At 44.0% G+C, this 21,093-nt stretch overlaps 1 protein-coding gene across 1 annotated transcript in view; it reads left to right on the top strand.

Annotated features, from left to right (window-relative positions):
• The first annotated feature begins 741 nt into the window (after positions 1 to 741).
• PDE4DIP (phosphodiesterase 4D interacting protein) overlaps positions 742 to 21,093 on the top strand; it is a 73,580-nt gene continuing 53,228 nt past the window's right edge. The window contains exons 1-5 of the mRNA XM_069967387.1: positions 742 to 1,082; positions 11,583 to 11,659; positions 12,847 to 12,970; positions 13,340 to 13,506; positions 14,943 to 15,102. Of these exons, the coding sequence (XP_069823488.1) occupies positions 942 to 1,082; positions 11,583 to 11,659; positions 12,847 to 12,970; positions 13,340 to 13,506; positions 14,943 to 15,102 (669 nt within the window). The 5' untranslated portion in view covers positions 742 to 941. The remainder of the gene's footprint in view (positions 1,083 to 11,582; positions 11,660 to 12,846; positions 12,971 to 13,339; positions 13,507 to 14,942; positions 15,103 to 21,093) is intronic.

Here is a 21,093-nt window from a genome sequence, read left to right as displayed (position 1 = left end):
TCTTGGCTCAGGTTGTCCAAACATGATGGGAATTGTAGTCTTGCAACATCTGGAGGGCTGCAGGTTCCCCATCCTTGGTGTACAGTGTAAGAAATAAGTAGGGGAGGGAGCTGGAAAGCGAGGAGCCAAAGATGTCTGGCAGCAAACTGCACAGACTTTACCTCTATAATCTCTATTTCACTGTGTAGACATTGAAAGACAATGAAAAAGACGCTTAGGAGAGGTGGGGCACTAATGAAACTGTGCCAACTAATGTGTTAAAATAGCCCTGGCACTGACCCATCATAATATCTGCAAGATCGGGATCTAGGATCTGCTGGTCATAAGCTGCTGCCTAGAAAACACAATGATTTTTATGTTGTATATTATTATTATTATTATTATTATTATTATTATTATTATTATTTTTACATTGCATATTATGTTGTTGTTGTTTTTTTATAATTTTGCATTGTGTTTTTTGTATCTTACATCTTGCAGCCATTTCTTGCTATAGAACTTGTTTACTGCCAGACATAGAATATAGCAAATGTCCCCATGGTGTGACATGTTGACCGAAGTGACAGCTGCCTGGCTGGAAAGTCAGCGGGCAGCTCCAGTGACAGCTCTGCTCCTGGGATCAGCTTTCTGCACTTGTGCCTGTAATGGATTTATCACAGTTGTCCTCTCCAGATTCCAGAAATATCTCCTGAAAGTAAAAAAAGAAAAAAGCAACTGGTCCCCCAGCACAGTGCTCAGCTGGTGGCGGAGGGATCGGCACACCTCTGAGCTCCCAGTCAGCTGAGAACTTCTCACTATGATTTCCTAGGAGCTGAGATGCAGTTTTTTATGTTTGTGTTTGTTTGGGATTTGTAGCGTAGTGTTTGTATACAGGTAGATATATATATAGTATTGAAAATATGCTAAAGGGTAGAAAACGGAAGTGGTAAGAATAATCGACCATGTCTATCGGATACCGAACATTGTCGCAACACCTCAATGATCTCAAAAAAGAAAATTTCAGCCTCAAATTGAGGATCTACTTTCTGGAAGAACGAATCCAGCACAAGTACGAGGACAGCAGCAATGATGTCTACAGAAGTGTGAGTATAAGAGCGCAGGGAACGGCCACAGATTGTCCAACCATATATCTCCATTGTCATAGCGCCATTACATTATATGCTGTCCAAATAATACAACAATGAAAAATCTATCTATCTTTCTATCTATCTATCTATCTATCTATCTATGAGTCTATTTACACAGAAAGATTAACTGACAGATTATCTGCCAAAGATTTGAAGCCAAAGCCAGGAATGGATTTGAAAAGAGGAGAAATCTCAGTCTTTCCTTTATGACCTGATCTCTGTTTATAGTCTGTTTCTGGCTTTGGCTTTAAATCTTTGGCAGATAATCTGTCAGATAATGTTTCTGTGGAAATGGACCGTATCTATCTATCTGTCTGTCTGTTTGTCTGTCTATCTATCTATCTATATATCTATATCTATCTATCTATCTATCTGTCCATCTATTATCTATCTCCTATCTATCTATCTATCTATCAATCAATTATCTATCTATCTATTATCTATCTATCTCCTATCTATCTATCTATCTATTATCTATCTATCTATCTATCTATCTATCTATCTTCTATCTATCTCCTATCTATCTATCTATCTATCTATCTATCTATCTATCTTCTATCTATCTATCTATCTCCTATCTATCTGTCTGTCTATCTATCTATCTATCTATCTATCTATCTATCTATCTATCTATCTTCTATCTATCTCCTATCTATCTATCTATCTATCTATCTATCTATCTATCTCCTATCTATCTCCTATCTATCCCCTATCTATCTATCTATCTATCTATCTATCTATCTATCTATCTATCTCCTATCTATCTATCTACCTATCTATCTATCTATCTATCTCCTATCTATCTATCCCCTATCTATCTATCTATCTATCTATCTATCTATCTATCTATCTATCTATCTATCTATCAATCAATTATCTATCTATCTATCTATTATCTATCTATCTCCTATCTATCTATCTATTATCTATCTATCTATCTATCTATCTATCTATCTATCTATCTATCTATCTATCTTCTATCTATCTATCTCCTATCTATCTGTCTGTCTATCTATCTATCTATCTATCTTCTATCTATCTCCTATCTATCTATCTATCTCCTATCTATCTCCTATCTATCTCCTATCTATCTATCTACCTATCTATCTATCTATCTATCTATCTCCTATCTATCTATCCCCTATCTATCTATCTATCTATCTATCTATCTATCTATCTATCTATCTATCGTTTCTATATTATGAACTATCTTATCTACAACCATGGAATCTGATATTGGAGATTGGATGTGTGTGGAGGAAGCCCACTCTGGAAAGCACGGTCTACAGTGTCAGCTTTTGACATTCACTGCTCTAGGACATTCAGATTTTTTTTGTACCCTACTAATCTTCTACTGCAAGGTTGTATGCGGTATAGCTAGGAAGTGGTGGTCATTTATACACTCATAGGCTATGTCCCCACACAGTATATTTTGGTCAGTATTTTGCAACCAAAACCAGGAGTGGATTGAAAAAACAGAAAGGCTATGCTCACACGCTGTTAAAATTGAGTGGATGGCCATCATTTAACAACGTCTGTTGTTTTAAAATAACGGCCAATATTTGCTATTAAATGGCGGCCATCCACTCAATTTTAACAGTGTGAGCATAGCCTTTCTTTGTTGTCAATCCACTTCTGGTTTTGGTTGCAAAATACTGACCAAAATACTGAGCAAAAATACTGTGTTGGAACATAGCCTAGTCCACGGAGCGATAATCGGGCGAATCGGCCAGATTCGGACGATTATCGCTCCGTGGAATAGAGACAACGATCAGCCGATGATCGTGTTATCGTCTGATCGTTCATTTAGGTGCAAACCTAAAATCATCGGTCACTGTAGAATAGCGGTGCACGGCAGGCGACTGACGATTTAACAAACCATACATTACCTCACCAGGCTGCAGGTCTTCTGCGCTTCTTTTCCCCCGGTCCCATGCGAAGCAGCAGCTTCGGAGCGGCCTGTCAGAGCTGACAGACCGCTCAGCCAATCACTGGCTGCGGCGGTCCTGGTCAGTGATTGGCTGAGTGGTCTGTTAGCTCAGACAGGCCGCTCCAAAGCTGCTGCAGCGTGCGGGACCCGTGGAGAAGAAGCACAGGAGAAGCCCTGCAGCCTGGTGAGGTAATGTATGTTGTTTAAAAACAAGGGCTGCAAGGACATCAGTAACGATGTCCCTGCAGCCCTTGCTAAACGATTATCGGGCTGTGGAATAGACCCAGTAAACGAGCGCCGATCTAGCAGATCGGCACTCGTTAACATTATTGATCGGGTCCTAATCGGCCCGTGGAATACCACACTTAGGCCTAGTTCACACAACGTAAAAATAAGGGCAAAATACGTCCATATTTGGATAAATACGGCCTGAAATAATGATCATGTTCTTTATTTTAGGCCGTATTTATCCAAATACAGACGTATTTTGCCCTTATGTTTACACTGTGTGAACTAGGCCTAAGGCTATGTTCCCACACAATATTTTTGCTCAGTATTTTGGTCCTCATATTGAAACCGAAACCAGGAGTGGATTGAAAACACAGATAGGATATGTTCACACACTGCTGAAATTTAGTGGATGGCGTTATTTCAAAACATTGGCCATTCTTATAAAATAACGGCCATTATTTGTCATTAAAATGATGGCCACCCACTAAATTTAAACAGTGTGTGAACATAGCCTCATGGTGTCACATTGCATGATGGTGGGGTTTATAAGGAGCTATGGTTGCTGGGGTCTATGAGAAGCTATGGTCGCTGGGGTCTATGAGGAGCTATGGTTGCTGGGGTCTATGAGGAGCTATGGTTGCTGGGGTCTATGAGGAGCTATGGTTGCTGGGGTCTATGAGGAGATATGGTTGCTGGGGTCTATGAGGACCTATGGTCGCTGGGGTCTATAAGGAGCTATGGTTGCTGGGGTCTATGAGGAGCTATGGTTGCTGGGGTCTATGAGGAGCAATGGTTGCTGGGGTCTATGAGGAGCTATGGTTGCTGGGGTCTATGAGGAGCTATGGTTGCTGGGGTCTATGAGGAGCTATGGTTGCTGGGGTCTATGAGGAGCTATGGTTGCTGGGGTCTATGAGGAGCTATGGTTGCTGGGGTCTATGAGGAGCAATGGTCGCTGGGGTCTATGAGGAGCTATGGTCGCTGGGGTCTATGAGGAGCTATGGTTGCTGGGGTCTATGAGGAGCAATGGTTGCTGGGGTCTATGAGGAGCAATGGTTGCTGGGGTCTATGAGGAGCAATGGTTGCTGGGGTCTATGAGGAGCAATGGTTGCTGGGGTCTATGAGGAGCTATGGTTGCTGGGGTCTATGAGGAGCTATGGTTGCTGGGGTCTATGAGGAGCTATGGTTGCTGGGGTCTATGATGACCTATAGTTGCTGGGGTCTATGAGGCGCTATGGTTGCTGGGGTCTATGAGGAGCTATGGTTGCTGGGGTCTATGAGAAGCAATGGTTGCTGGGGTCTATGAGTAGCTATGGTTGCTGGGGTCTATGAGGAGCTATGGTTGCTGGGACCTATGAGGAGCTATTTGTTGCTGGGGTCTATGAGGAGCTATGATTGCTGGGGTCTATGAGGACCTATGGTTGCTGGGGTCTATAAGGAGCTATGGTTGCTGGGGTCTATGAGGAGCTATGGTTGCTGGGACCTATGAGGAGCTATTTGTTGCTGGGGTCTATGAGGAGCTATGGTTGCTGGGGTCTATGAGGACCTATGGTTGCTGGGGTCTATGAGGAGCTATGGTTGCTGGGGTCTATGAGGACCTATGGTTGCTGGGGTCTATGAGGAGCTATGGTTGCTGGGGTCTATGAGGAGCTATGGTTGCTGGGGTCTATGTGCTGAGCATGGCAGGAGTAGTTTAAAGGTGTTTTCCCATGCTATAAAAAGGTTTTTGATGACCTCTGCAGCCAGAATATCCTCTTCCATGTCAGCGCTATCATATTCTGGTGTCTTTCTTAATGCTTGAAGGCGCCAAAATTTTAAAGTGGACCCCCAAATAATGAAATAATATGCCTCTTAGCAAACACCACACACCAAAGTGCAGTACATTACAACCCCCCCCCCCCCAGCTAAACCAGGGGTGTCAAACTCAAATACACAGTGGTATTAAAGCGTGCATGCAGTGTCCTCCCAGCACAGTGCACTGATAGTTGGTAAACTGCTATGAGAAATATAGGAAAGTATAGGGCAGAGTGAAGGAAGCCTTAGAGAGACAATAAAGCCCCCAGTAGTGTCCCACATAGTAGCATAGTACTTGTTAATTATTGCCCCATTAGTGCCCCCATTGGGAGACTGGACTGGGCTTACCTCTCCTGGCTCCTGTGCTGCGGCCCCTTTGACTGCAGGACGTGTGTGATGGTCACCACGCTGTCTGTGCCGGGATGCAAAGCACTCACTACAAAGACATAGGCTTAAAACTGTCTGTGGCCTAGAAGATTATAATATTGACCGAACCACCCACATTATGATCGGCTGCAACATCAGTGGGCCAGTTGCAGGATATCAATTGATTTCCTCAGTGGGCCAAAAATTATGCCGCTGCTGGCCAGAGTTTGACATGCGCGAGCTACACACAATAAATACCACTGTACTGTACAACAAAGTTAGATCCAGTCAAGTGTAAGGAAAGACTTCAGAACATGTTGGCACTGACACAGAAGGGGATCCATGAAATCCACAGCATGTCTCTTTACTGTATGTTGCAAATACACTGAAGATTTATGCTTGATTTTCCTCATTGACTTTAGCAAAAAGCAAAAATCTGCAAGTGTGACAGATTTTGCACTGAAAATTATGTGGGGGAGAAGGAAACATTTTTGTCTGATAAGATATATTACATAATTTCTTCTTTTCGTTTGTACTATCGACCTATGCAAAGTTTGTTGAAACCACGGTGCCTATTAAAGGACATATTCACGCACCATTTTTATTTCCGTAAGAAGTGACCGGTCGCTTATTTTTCTCTGCACACAGATTTTCTAACGCACCGGTAACAAAATCTCTGATGTGGTATCATTATGTGAACAGGAATCCGTGGAAACCTATATTAGGTCCTCTCTAAAATTGAAAACATAAGATTAAAAATTATCACCTATCAATCACTAACTTATTGATAAGGGACTGACCACCGGGACCCCCACCGATCATGAGGTCAAAGGTTAATTGTTCCCTGAATGAATGGAGAGGAAGAGAACATGTTCTGCTAGTGCTGCTTCTATTCTCTATGGGGATTCTGAACAATGCTAAGCAATGAACTTGGCGATGTTTAGAAGCCTCAAAGACAGTGACACTGGCCGAGCATGTGTGCTGCTACTTCATTCAAGTGTCCTTATGCCATGCCCCTATATCCTATAGCTTTCTGATCTATAACAGCTGTGACAAGGCACAAGGTATGGTGGTCGATGACAGATACGTGTCACCGTGGTTCAAGGCCTCAGTGGAGTAGGCCAGATAGAATTGGTCAGTAACCATAGGTTACTGACAGTTTTTTTCAAATTTAGTATACCTGCTGTCAAGCAGTTGTTCCGGGCCGGCTTTTACTGGAGCAGTCTCAGAGTTGGGTGGGATCAGGGCTGGCTCCAGGTTTTTGTGGGCTCTTGGGCGACCAAGCCTCAGCGGGCCCCTCATTTACACACTATGCACAATAACGTGAGACACCACTAATATATACAAACATACATTATTGACATAGATACTGACCGACTGACTGACACTGACACACTCGGACACTGACACACAGCAGTTACAACTCAGTCTTCTCCCTCTTCCTCTCTGTCGGGCTGCTCTCCACACTGTGAGGTTGAGGACCTTAAGGTCATGTGATCAGGTCCTTCACCCTTTTCTCTCTCTGTGCAGGTCCTGCTCCATCTCCTGTGTCTTCTGATGTTCAGTGCACACCCTGGACTGCAGTGAGCAGGCTGAACATCAGAAAACCGGTCCCCTCTCCCTCTCTGGGCCCCTAGAGATGCTTTGGGCCCTGGCACTTGCCCAGGTAAGCCCTGTGCTGACGCCGGCCCTGGGTGGGATGACTGCTCCCATGTATCCATCCCAATTTTCCCTGGAACTATAACAGCCAGTAAATGAGGTGAGCTGTGTGTGGTGTGTAACTCCAAGGCTGGAGCTTGTTTGGAGGTTCTGCTGTGTTGGTTCCAGGCAGAGAAGCTGAAGAATCTGCTGTAGCCTAAAAAGACTGTTTTGGTGAGAGAATCCTGTTTTCCTTTAACCCTTTGTTCCTGAAGCAAGGCTATCCTTATGTTATTTGCACCTGCTGAAGAAAAGCTATTTTGTCACTGCTTGGACTTTGTGAAATAAAACCCACTTATTTTTAACTCTGCTGTGTCTGTGATACCTGTGACGGAGCTAACCCCCCACACAGCGCAGCTACTATGAAGGCAGACCACACAACTGCTACGGGGCCCAAGCACTCCCAGCTGACATTTGACAGCACCCATTGAAATACATGTTTTGTTTTGCGAGTGGGGGAGTGGGGCTAGTACAGTTTTTTGCTATGGGACATCATGAATCCTAGCTACACCCCTGCTGATCTATGAGTACTGCTGCTGTATGTCCTGCAGGAAGTGGTATTATTTCCGGGAGTGGTTTTCTATGGGCATTTGCTACCACTCTGGACAGTTCATGACATGGACAGAGGTGGCAGCAGAGATCACTGTGTAAGACTGTAAAAAATCCACCACTTCCTGCAGGACATACAGCAGCTGATAAGCACTGGAAGACTTGAGATTTTTTTTAATAGAAGTTTATTACAAATCGAAAGATTTTTTTTTTTTTTTTTGCTGAACTATCCATTTAAGACTGTTGGCTTGCAACCAAGGCTATCATCTGTACAGAGAGGCAAAAGTACCATATGTGCACAGGGACCTAATAAGTGTAGGAGCCCACTTTGAGAACATTTACTACTTTCTATTAAACTGATAATAACTATAATAGGGCAAGCTGACGAATTTCCTAGCACGATCACTGGTGTCAAAAGGATATTTTCTGTACAAGGGGCTATATACTGTTTCTGCCCTCTGCTCTATGTCTGCCTATGAGGATTTGTATGTTCTCCATATTCTGCTCCCACCTCTCTAGTTTTTTTTCCCTTAAATAAAAACAATTTTTATTGCTTTATTTTGAACCAAACAACCACCCAGTACACATCCAGCTTCTATTTCCAATGTCCAACATAACAACCCAAACTCTTCTATGTGCATTCACAAGTCGGCTAAAAAGGTTTTCATGGTTTTTGCCATCTTAAACCTTTATGGTACTTATACAGTATGTGCCAAAAATGTGATAGGTGGATGTCCAACTTCAGGAGTCCTTATTGGGAGAATAGAGGTCGGCACCCAGACGGAGAATGAATGGGGAGGTGACCAGACATGTATGTCCTCCTCTATTCAGGTCTATGTGCCTGAATCATGATTTATTATGGTCTGGTAGAGGCACCAGTGTGCTGCTGCAATGTGTAACCTCAATAAAAATAACTCTTCTTCCTCTATGAATCCCCATCTCTTCCAGCAGAGCCCGCATGTTCCTTGCCTTTCCTCTCTGTTAATACTGTACCTTCCATTTAAAGTGTCCCTGTCGCTATAACTTTCAAAATCTAAATCAACAGTAGATGTGATATAAAGCACTTTTTGTGGTTTTGTTTTTAATTCCTAAGGTCTAGTATTTAGTTTTTTTGGTTAATGATGGTGTAGCACCAGCTCGTTTGTTACTGGTTACCTGTACTCCCTGCTCACACCCCCTGCTTCTGCCTTTCAAATTATTTATGAAATAGGAGTGTCCCTCTAAGGTCCACAGCTTTTTATTCAGCCTCTGCCCTGGAGGACTTGGCACAACAAGGTGTGAAGTGGGCGGCATGTAATTCTGCATGTGCGTGAGGGTGCTCCGGCTGTAACAGGTGACGTCTGTATTTGCCAGTAGCCCGGCCCTCTGCATTTAGCTCCACATAATGGGAAATGCTGAACAATATTTCTAACTACTTAAAATGTTCTTCTGTGACTTACAATCTGGTGACTTACTAACTATTGTCAAACCTGAACATACTTGGCTTTATGAGAGGTGCAGGTCTATTGTAATATATGGCTGAAAATTGCTGGCTTCACACTACCTTAAAGGGGTACTTCGGCAAAAATCGCTTTTCTATTAAATCAACTGGTTTCAGAAAGTTATATAGATTTGTAATTTACTTCTGTTTAAAAATCTCCAGTCTTCCAGTACTTATCAGCTGCTGTATGTCCTGCAGGAAGGAGTGCATTCTTTCCAGTCTGACACAGTGTTCTCTGCTGCCACCTCTGTCCATATCAGGAACTGTCCAGAGCAGCAGCAAATCTCCTTCGAAAACCTCTCCTGCTCTGGACAGTTCCTGACATGAACAGAGGTGGCAGCAGAGAGCACTGTGTCAGACTGGAAAGAATACACCACTTCCTGCAGAAAATTCAGCAGGAAAGTTCAAAAAGTGTATGGAAGGGGACATGCTACTTATCCATACAATGGAAGCCTATGGGTATCTGACAGAGGATATAACTGTGTGCGACTTAGTCCTAATGTGTACAGTGTTCTATGTACAATGCAAGACAGGGTGACTATAAGGTGACTACTCCATAGTTCTGGCATAGTGCATGTCCCCTGTATAAGGATTGTATCCCTGGGCTGCCGGCCCGGGGATATCAGTACAGGACAAGTGTCTGTAGCTATGAATAGAATAGGAGCATATGCAGCGTCTATTACAGATAGCCATTGATAACAGCTTCCTGCAGCCATGGACAGCGCTCAGATCCTGCCAGCCATAGTACAGCACTGTCCATGTGTCATTTATTATAACCAGACCAGTCATTGTATTGCCTCTGAGTATAAGTGACAAAATAAAATATATGGCACATCGCATGTCATATCCAGAGAAACTTTAGAATATTGTGGAGTAACAATATTAGGCGCATTTATTATTATTATTGTCATTAGTCTAAAACCTTCTTTTCAGCTTGGCCTTCCTTTCTCTGGCTTCCCTTTACCTGGCCCCTCCTGGCCTCTTCTCATCCGACCTCTCATGGCCTCCCTTCACCTGACCTCTCCTGGCCTCCCTTTACCTGACCTCTCCTGGCCTCTCTTTATCTGACTTCTCCTGACCTCTCCTCATCTGACCTCTCCTGGCCTCCCTTTACCTGACCTCTTCTCATCTGATCTCTCCTGGCCTCCCTTCACCTGACCTCCCTTTACCTGACCTCTCCTGGCCTCCCTTTACCTGACCTCTCCTGGCCTCTCTTTATCTGACCTCTTCTCATCTGACCTCTCCTGACCTCCCTTTACCTGACCTCTCCTGGCCTCTCTTTATCTGACCTCTCCTCATCTGACCGCTCATGACCTCCCTTTACCTGACCTCTCCTGGCCTCTCTTTATCTGACTTCTCCTGACCTCTCCTCATCTGACCTCACCTGGCCTCCCTTTACCTGACTTCTCCTGGCCTCCCTTTACCTGACCTCTCCTGGCCTCTCTTTATCTGACTTCTCCTGACCTCTCCTGGCCTCTCTTCACCTGACCTCTCCTGGCTTCTCTTCACCTGACCTCTCCTGGCCTCTCTTTACCTGATCTGTCCTGGCCTCTCTTCACCATTATTCACATGGCCTCTCTTCACCTGACCTCTCCTGGCCTCTCTTCACCTGACTTCTCCTGGCCTCTCTTCACCTGACCTCTCCTGGCCTCTCTTCACCTGATCTCTCCTGGCCTCCCTTGACCTGACCTCTCCTGGCCTCTCTTCATCATTCTTCACATGGCCTCCCTTCACCTGACCTCTCCTGGCCTCTCTTTATCTGACCTCTCTTCACCTGACCTCTCCTGGCCTCCCTCTATCTGGCCTCCCTTCACCTGACTTCTCCTGGCCTCCCTACACCTGATCCCTTCTGTTCTCACCTCACTAGACTTCCCCTTGCCTCCCTCTATCTGGCCTCCCTCCACCTGACCTCTCCTGGCCTCCCTTTACCTGACCTCTCCTGGCCTCCCTACACCTGATCCCTTCTGTTCTCACCTCACCAGACTTCCCCTGGCCTCCCTTCACCTGACCTCTCCTGGCCTCCCTTCACCTGATCTCTTCTCACCTCACCAGACTTCCCCTGGCCTCTCGTATGTGGCCTCTCGCATAACTATAACTGGCTGATTCCATCTTATCCGATCACCAGCAGGTAAGGTATGACTGTATCTAGCCTGAGCAGCCCCCTTTAAAAAAAAAAAAAAACACATGTTTTTTATGGTGTTCTTCACAGGTTTTTTTTGCTTAGTTTTTTTTTCTGTAGCCAGACGTTATATTGAAGTGTATAGAGCAATAGAATTCTAGCACATACCCTACGCTCTTAGCTCACTGTTCTCTGCGAAAAACCGAGGCCTGTCATTTTGTCAGCCGATTTCTTGTATATTGTTAATTATTTGTTTGTTTTCTAATAACCAATTGTTGTTTTTCCTCTTAGAACATTGAGCTTAAGGTGGAGGTGGAAAGTCTGAAGCAAGAACTTTCAGAGAAGCAGCAGCTCCTAGAGAAAGTCTGGTAAGCGTCTCATCCAGCTCTCCATGTTTGTGGCAGCAGAGCCCCATATCCTCTATAGCAGGGGAGTCAAACTTGTGGCTCTCCAGTTGCTGTAAAACTACAATTCCCATCATGCCTGGACAGCCAAACGTTTACCAGAAATATAGGGAATTGTAGTACTGCAACAGCTGGCGGGCCCTGAGTGTGACCCCTGTGCCCTGTAGTATATTTGTGGTGGTTTTCATACTTATTACCATTTTTAACATTGAAGCAGAACCTTATGGCATGGTGCCCTCTGGTGGTTATTACTTGACATTACAGCAATAATTCTCACTACTATTTAGAATTTGTTTAATTTTTTTTTTAAATCATACTCTAGTTCAGGTGAACTGATTGGCCTTTGGATGTGTCTTTTAGGCTATGTTCACACTACGTAAAACTACGGCCGTAGTTCTCGCCGCAGAACTACGGCCGTAGTTTTGCGGGGTGGGACATAGCTTCATTTTTAATGGGATCCTGGCCGGAGCGTACACACATCGTATACGCTCCGGCCGGGATTTATGCAGCGCCGGAAAAAACAGACATGTCAGAAAGACCTGTCAGTTCACACAGTAAGGCAAGCAGGTCCGGCCACTCGCTTCACTGTGGGCTATGGGAAGCTCTGATGCGGGCGCACGCTGATACGTCCGCATCAGAGCTCTGCGGCCGGAAAGATCATCCGGCTGGTACTTAAGTACCGTCCGGGATCACCCGGGCTGAGACCGGCCGTTCCGTGACTCGGCCGGGGTCACGGAATGGCCGGTTGTTCACGTAGTGTGATCATAGCCTTAATTGAAAAACCCATCAAATTTATTAAAGATGGAGAAAGGACGGTAAAAAAAAAAAAAAAAGAAAAACTGTAAAAAACAAAAATATAACATCTGTTGTTTGCAAAAGACGTCCGCAAATAATTGTCATGATCATTATTTCGACGGAAGGACGTCATTTTAAAAAGAAAAAAACAGACGCCTTTTCTCTCTCCTTTTTTTTTTTACTTAGTGTGAACACAGCCATACAAGGTCATTTTTGCATGATAGGCTATGTTCCCTCAATGTCTTTTTTATGTGAAAAACGTCCGTCTTTTGATAAAGATGGACGTCATTGATGATCATGGGGAGGATAGCCACACATAGGTGCATAGTAATTCTCACTATTCCTGAATGTTTTAGGGCTGACTGTGGAAATCTGAAAAGCTGCAATGACCCTGAATTACATCACGACTACAAGCAGAGGCAAGAGGAGGCGAAGCACGCCCGAGAGCTCCTGGAAAAAAAGATTTTATTTTTGCAGGAGGTAAAAGATGATGTTTTGTTTTTTTTTGCGTATACAGTTTTCCATTTGCTGAAACTTAAAGTGTTAGGCTAGGTTCACACTATGTAAAAATGACGGCCATCTTTCATAATAACGGGGATCATTGCATAAATAAAGTCAGGTATTTTCAAAATAACGGACGTAATCAATGCAATGACGGACGTTTTTATAATACATAGTGTGAACCTAGCCTTAGGGAGCACTCACAAATCACCAGTCTTCGAATTGCAGGGGGTCCCAGCAGTCAGACCACCAGTGTGCGCTCATGTCTATTCTTGGGTGCATAGCCCTTAGTAACCTACTACGGCCCCCCCCCCTTTTCTAATGTGTTGGTCTATGTCTGCTTTTTAGGAAGTCGGGCTCACTATGGAGAAGGCGGAGGAGATGTCAGCTTTAGCTGAATCCGAAAAAGAGAATTCCCTCAAGTTAAAGAAAACTATTGAGGGATTTACAGCAGATATGACAGAAGCCAGGCTGCTGCAGAAGAACTACTGTACCATATTAGCTGAGAAGGACAGGTAAAGCTCCAGCACTGTGGCAGAATATGGCGCCCCCCCATTAGAGCACACTATGGTAATAACCACTAACAATGTACCAACTGTGCCCCCCCACCACTATTAATGCCCCCACTATGATCCTATTCACAAATAATGCCCCAACACTACCTCCCCTTATTAATAATTTGCAACTGTGTAGTAATAATTTGCCCTGTGCCTTCATATAGTAACAATGCTCCATTGTGCCCCCAGTAATAATGTCTTATGTGCCTCTATACAATTATAATGCCCCTATATAGTAATAGTTCTCCCATACAGTAATAATGCATCCTGTACTCCATACAGTATTAATGTCTCCTGTGCCCCCATACAGTAATATTGCCCCCTGTGCCCCTATATAGTAATATTGCCCCCTGTGCCTCCATACAGTAATAATGCCCCCTGTGCCCCATATAGTAATATTGCCCCCTGTGCCTCCATACAGTAATAATGCCTCCTGTGCCCCATATAGTAATAATGCCCTCCTGTGCCTCCATACAGTAATATTGCCCCCTGTGCCTCTATACAGTAATAATGCCCTCCTGTGCCTCCATACAGTAATAATGCCCCCTGTGCCCCATACAGTAATATTGCCCCCTGTGCCTACATACAGTAATAATGCCTCCTGTGCCCCATACAGTAATAATGCATACTGTGCCCCATAAAGTAATAATGCATACTGTGCCCCCATTTGGTAATAATGACTCCTGTGCCCCCATACAGTAATAATGCTCCCTGTGCCTCCATACAGTAAAAATGCCTCCTGTGCCTCCATACAGTAAAAATGCCTCCTGTGCCCCCATATAGTAATAATGCCTCCTGTGCCCCCATACAGTAATAATGCCTCCTGTGCCCCCATACAGTAATAATGTCTCCTGTGCCCCCATACAGTAATAATGCCTCCTGTGGCTTATACAGTAATGTCTTCTGTGCCTCTATACAGTAATAATGCATACTGTGCCCCATATAGTAATAATGCCACTTGTGCCCCACGCAGTGATAATGCCTTCTGTGCCCCCATATAGTAATAATGCCTCCTGTGCCCCCATATAGTAATAATGCCTCCCGTGCCCCCATATAGTAATAATGCCCCCTGTGCCCCCATATAGTAATAATGCCTCCCGTGCCCCCATATAGTAATAATGCCTCCCGTGCCCCATATAGTTATAATGCCTCCCGTGCCCCATATAGTAATAATGCCCCCTGTGCCTCCATATAGTAATAATGCCTCCCGTGCCCCATATAGTAATAATGCCCCCTGTGCCCCCATTTAGTAATAGTAGCCAGCATTTAAATTACAATTTTAACATAATGCCCAAATCTACATAAACAATATAACAATATACAGTATACCATATATACATCTACCTTAATGCACATTTCCTAAATAATTTGTATGATGTTGTGTGTGTGATCAGGATGATCCAGCAGATGACGCACTTACTGGATAACAAGGACTCTATGATAAACCAGCTAACACAGAAGAATCAGAATCTCCTGAACTATCAGATGAAGGACCTGGAGAAGTCCGTACAAGAGCTGAGAGACGCTTTACAGCAAAAAGAGAATGAAATCCAGGTAGGGAAGCATTTATCTACAGGAAAGAGTGATATGATACACACAGACCATTGATGGTAATCCATTCCGACAGCACATGTGCGACTACTCACCTGATAGCAGTTCAGGCAACATGGGGGCTTTTCATCACCAGTAATCTGTAATTTTACTTTATGGCCTCCCAGCTTCTGCTTTTTATTTTTTACCTGTTTTTCTCACCTGCTTTAGATTTTCTTTTGTTCAAGAAATTTTTATAAGGGAGGCATAGGGGGGGCATAAAAAGCAATGAAGGTGGTATTCTGGAGTTAGGATTTTAAAAAAAAGCTGTAGGGAGATGACTCTCCGAGCAGTGGTGGCACTAATCCTACATCCTAAACATGTGCGGGTATCTTTTTGATCACATGTCAATAGCGGCCTACAGTTCCCATCATGCATTGCTGGCATCCACTCCAGGGTGTCCTTCTCTGCTGCATTCGCTATAAGAGCCAGTGAAACAGCCGAGTACGGTGATTGGCTGTTGGAATAAATGGAGTAGCAGTGTGAACAGGAGTGACTAGTGTTCGAATCCCTCATGTTTGGCCAGTTATCCTTAGTCCTGTGGATAGAGGATAACTGTATCAGATGGAAATAACCCTTTAACAATCCGGATTCAGATTATATATATATATATATATATATATATATATATATATATATATAATTTTTTTTTTTTTTTTTTTTCTGTTATATAATTTCTATCCAAAAATTTGTATATAATGAGAAAAAATAAATACTAAAAAAACACAATCGTGTAACCTGTGTGATATATTCTCCAGATGGTTGTCACTTCAGAAAAGTGCTATGGAGTCCTGTGCTGAAATTTAAAGATGAGTTTGTTTGGGTTGTCACCTACTTTCTCTGAAACTGGTCCTACCCTGTATATGTCCGACACAGGAAACTAAGATTGTGAGCCCAATTCAGGACAGGGTGTGATGGGAATGCTACAACCTCTTTACAGCGCTGCAGAATATGTTGGTGCCTCATAGTAAAGTAGTAAAATTGTAACTTTATTTTAAAAAATGTACTGTTTTTTTTTTTTTTCCATTTATAAACATGCTTGTGGTGTCTGGCAGCAGTAAGGGGTGACACGGCCTCTCTGCTGCCACCACTGTTTGTGTCAGGAACTGCAGGGCCATTATCCTAATATACAGAGCAGGGTTAGTTCTCCCCGTGTACTGTATATTCTTATATACAGTACACAGGGGTAGGAGGCTGCCAGACACGATTGCTGTTTCTAGCAGCCGCTGCACAGTGACAGCAATTACACAGCAATCGTGTCTGGCAGCCTCCTACCCCTATGTAGTGTACATCCTATCCTGAGGGTGTGCTCTGCCATTAGTAGCCGCTCTCTCTTTTGTTGCTTATTCTGCACCTGTGCTTATATTCTACCTTAGCGCCTTCATCTGTAGCTTTAGTACAAAGTCGTTGTGTGGTGCAATATCACATGACATGTCTGACGCATGTAGATTTTTTTGCATTAGCCGCGTGACCAGCTCCCAGATTTGCACGCAGCTTCTCTTAGAAACCAAACGTGTTCACTAGACAGAACCTGTTTTTTATGATCCACGCTGGTTATTAGATTACATATCATTTACTGCTATATCATATTACAGCTGATCCCTTATAGCTTAAAATATTTCACACCCAGCTCGCTTATCTGTCAGTAGTTATCCAGTATCCTACCCTCATACATATGGAGAGAACATCAGCCAGTGCTGTGCACTGTTACACACACATACACACACACATAGAAACACAGACACACACACACACATACACAGACACACACATAGACACACACACATATACTCACACATGCATACACAAAAACAAAGACATACAAACACACGTACATATACACACCGACACACATACATACACACAAACACATACATACATTCACACACATAGACACACACACATATACTCACATACATACACAGAAACACAGACATACATACACACATACATATACACGCCGACACACATACACACAGAAACACATACATACATACATACACACACACACATATACTCACACATACACAGTGGCGGTCTTTGGCACCAAGCACCCCAAGCGATTGCTTGGGGCCCCCAACATCCAGGGGGGCCCCCACGCCCCGCTCTTGTGCTCAAGACCGCTGGACAGGGCCGCTGCCCCGTTCGCTGCTGCAATCTGAACTGTAACTATGAGCACTCGTAATGAGCGCTCATAGTTACATGCAGCAGCACTGACAGAGCGGGAGATATTGGCTCCCTTCCTGTCAGTCACTCTTGTGGCCACAGGAAGGGTTTTCCCTGCGGTCACAAGGGGCAGCTTTGTCCTTGTGGTGCCGGTGCTCCAGTGACATCACTGGAGCATCGGCGCCAGGACAAGAGGAGTGCGGCCTCTTGTGATCGCAGGGAAAACCCTTCCTGCGGCCACAAGAGTGAAGAGAAGAGAAGACGCCCGGACCCAGGTGAGTATAAGTGTTTGTTTTATTGTGTTATATACTATATGGGAGGGGGAGCACACAGGGGTCTGTTTAACTGGGGGAGCGCACATCGGGGGTCTATATAAATGAGAGGAGCACACAGGGGGGCTATATAACAGGGGGAACACACAGGGGGCTATAGACTACTGGGGCTTCACAGAGGGGTCTATATACTACTGGGGGCAGCACACAGGGGGTCTATATACTACTTGGGGCAGCAGAATGGGGTCTATATACAACTTGGAGAGCACACAGGAGGTCTATATCCAAGTGGGGGAGCACACAGGGTGCTATATACTACTGGGGGAGCACACAGGGGTCTATATACTACTGGTGGGGCACGCGGGGGGCTATATATAACTGGGGGAACACACAGGGGTCTATATACTACTGGGGAAAGCAAACAAGGGGTATATACTACTGGGGGCAGGACACAAGGGGTATATACTATTGGGGGCAGCACACAAGGAGTAAATATTACTGGTGGTAGCGCACAAGGGGTATATACTACTGGGGGCAACACACAGCGGTCTATTGTTTTGGAAGGGGGGGGCCCAAACATAACTTCGCTTGGGGCCTCAGAAATGCCAAGACCGCCCCTGCACATACATACACAGAAACACAGACATACATACATATACACGCCGACACACATACATACACAGAGAAACACATACATACACACACATACATATGCACGCAGACACACATACATACATACATACATACATACATAATTGAACATGCACACATACATACACACAGAAACACAGACACATACATACAAACACAAAAACACAGACACACACATACATACAAACACAGACACACATACACACATACATACAAACAAACACACACATACAAACACACATACACAGACACACATACATACAAATACACACAGAAAAAGACACACATATACACACACACCTACACATACATACATACACACAGAAACACATACATTCACACCTACACACACAGACATACATACACACCTACATACACACATACACACATATACACACACACAACTTTATTGCATGCTCATGTCAGATTAAAATGTCAGATGTAATTCTGCAGCAACAGAGTTTAACCCTTCAATTTCTGACACCAACTGCATGTTGTGCACAAGGATTAACCCATTAGCATTCAATGGTGAACAAAGTTAGTTACAGAAACATAAAGAAGCAGTAAATTAACAATCAAAAAAAAAAAGGAGAAAAATAGAATTCCAGCAATACAATTCCCTATTTATCTATCAAGTTATTGGCTGTGTTTGCTTATTTATCTATTTAGTTTATTTATGTACTTATTTATTTGTTTATTTATCCATTTAGTTTATCTATTTAATAATAGTTAATATTTAATAATAGTTATTGATGTAGTGTGCTTATTTATCCATTGAATGTATTGATTTATGTATTTATCTATTTTATGTATGCATTTAGTCTGTCTATGGCTAAGTTCACACAGTCTTTTTTTGGGGGCCATTCGGCGTCCGTCTTATTGAGCGGCCTTCATTTTGAGGCCAAATAACGTCCGTTATTTTTGCAATGACACAAGCTTACTCATTTAGAAAATAAAACAAAATAACATAGTCCACCACCTGACTTTTTGGACTCCCCAGTAACAGCTTTAGTTCGGAAGAAACAAGATGATACTTTTACTGCAAATCCTGATTTTTTTTTTTTTTTAACGTTCTCTATCATCCAGTAAGGCTACTCCTTATTTTCCTTGCAGTAGCAAACAAACAAACATTTTTCTGTTGCATCCGATCTCCATTTACAAACACAAGATAGTTATGTTCACACACTGCGGATCTGCTGCAGATTTTAACGGAATTTGTTCTAGTTCAGAGACACTGCGCATTCTCTGCAACTGATCTGCACCGATATCCAAATGAGGAGAATGTTCACCCACTGCAGATTTTCTGTAGATCAGAGTTTTTGCACAGATCACACAGCTCTGCTGCACCATCTTACATGTACACAGCTCAACAGCACACACAGCTCTGCTGCACCATCTTACATGTACACAGCTCCACAGCACACACAGCTCTGCTGCACCATCTTACATGTACACAGCTCCACAGCACACACAGCTCTGCTGCACCATCTTACACGTATTTAGCTCCACAGCACACACAGCTCTGCTGCACCATCTTACACGTACACAGCTCCACAGCACACACAGCTCTGCTGCACCATCTTACACGTATTTAGCTCCACAGCACACAGCTCTGCTGCACCATCTTACATGTACAAAGCTCTACAGCACACACAGCATCTTACATGTACACAGCTCTACAGCACACACAGCTCTGCCGCAGCATCTTACATGTACACAGTTCTATAGTACACACAGCTCTGCTGAACCATCTTACATGTATACAGCTCCACAGCACACACAGCTCTGCTGCACCATCTTACATGTAAACAGTTCTATAGCACACACAGCTCTGCTGCACCATCTTACATGTATACAGCTCCACAGCACACACAGCTCTGCTGCACAATCTTACATGTACACAGTTCTATAGCACACACAGCTCTGCTGCAGCATTATACACGTACACAGCTCCACAGCACACACAGCTCTACACCATCTTACGTGTATACAGCTCCACAGCACACACAGCTCTACAGCATCTTACATGTACACAGCTCCACAGCACACACAGCTCTGCTGCACCATCTTACATGTACACAGCTCCACAGCACACACAGCTCTGCTGCACCATCTTACATGTATACAGCTCCACAGCACACACAGCTCTGCTGCACCATCTTACATGTATACAGCTCCACAGCACACACAGCTCTGCTGCACCATCTTACATGTATACAGCTCCACAGCACACACAGCTCTGCTGCACCATCTTACATGTACACAGCTCCACAGCACACACAGCTCTGCTGCACCATCTTACATGTATACAGCTCCACAGCACACACAGCTCTGCTGCACCATCTTACACGTATACAGCTCCACAGCACACACAGCTCTGCTGCACCATCTTACATGTATACAGCTCCACAGCACACACAGCTCTGCTGCACCATCTTACATGTACACAGCTCCACAGCACACACAGCTCTGCTGCACCATCTTACACGTATTTAGCTCCACAGCACACACAGCTCTGCTGCACCATCTTACACGTACACAGCTCCACAGCACACACAGCTCTACAGCATCTTACATGTACACAGCTCTACAGCACACACAGCTCTGCTGCAGCATCTTACATGTACACAGTTCTATAGTACACACAGCTCTGCTGAACCATCTTACATGTATACAGCTCCACAGCACACACAGCTCTGCTGCACCATCTTACATGTAAACAGTTCTATAGCACACACAGCTCTGCTGCACCATCTTACATGTATACAGCTCCACAGCACACACAGCTCTGCTGCACCATCTTACATGTACACAGTTCTATAGCACACACAGCTCTGCTGCAGCATCATACACGTACACAGCACCA

This window comes from Dendropsophus ebraccatus, chromosome 4, assembly GCF_027789765.1.
Source record: "Dendropsophus ebraccatus isolate aDenEbr1 chromosome 4, aDenEbr1.pat, whole genome shotgun sequence".
NCBI lineage: Eukaryota > Metazoa > Chordata > Amphibia > Anura > Hylidae > Dendropsophus > Dendropsophus ebraccatus.
The sequence above is the reverse complement of the archived record's forward strand: the minus strand, read 5'-3'. Positions and strand labels throughout refer to the sequence as shown.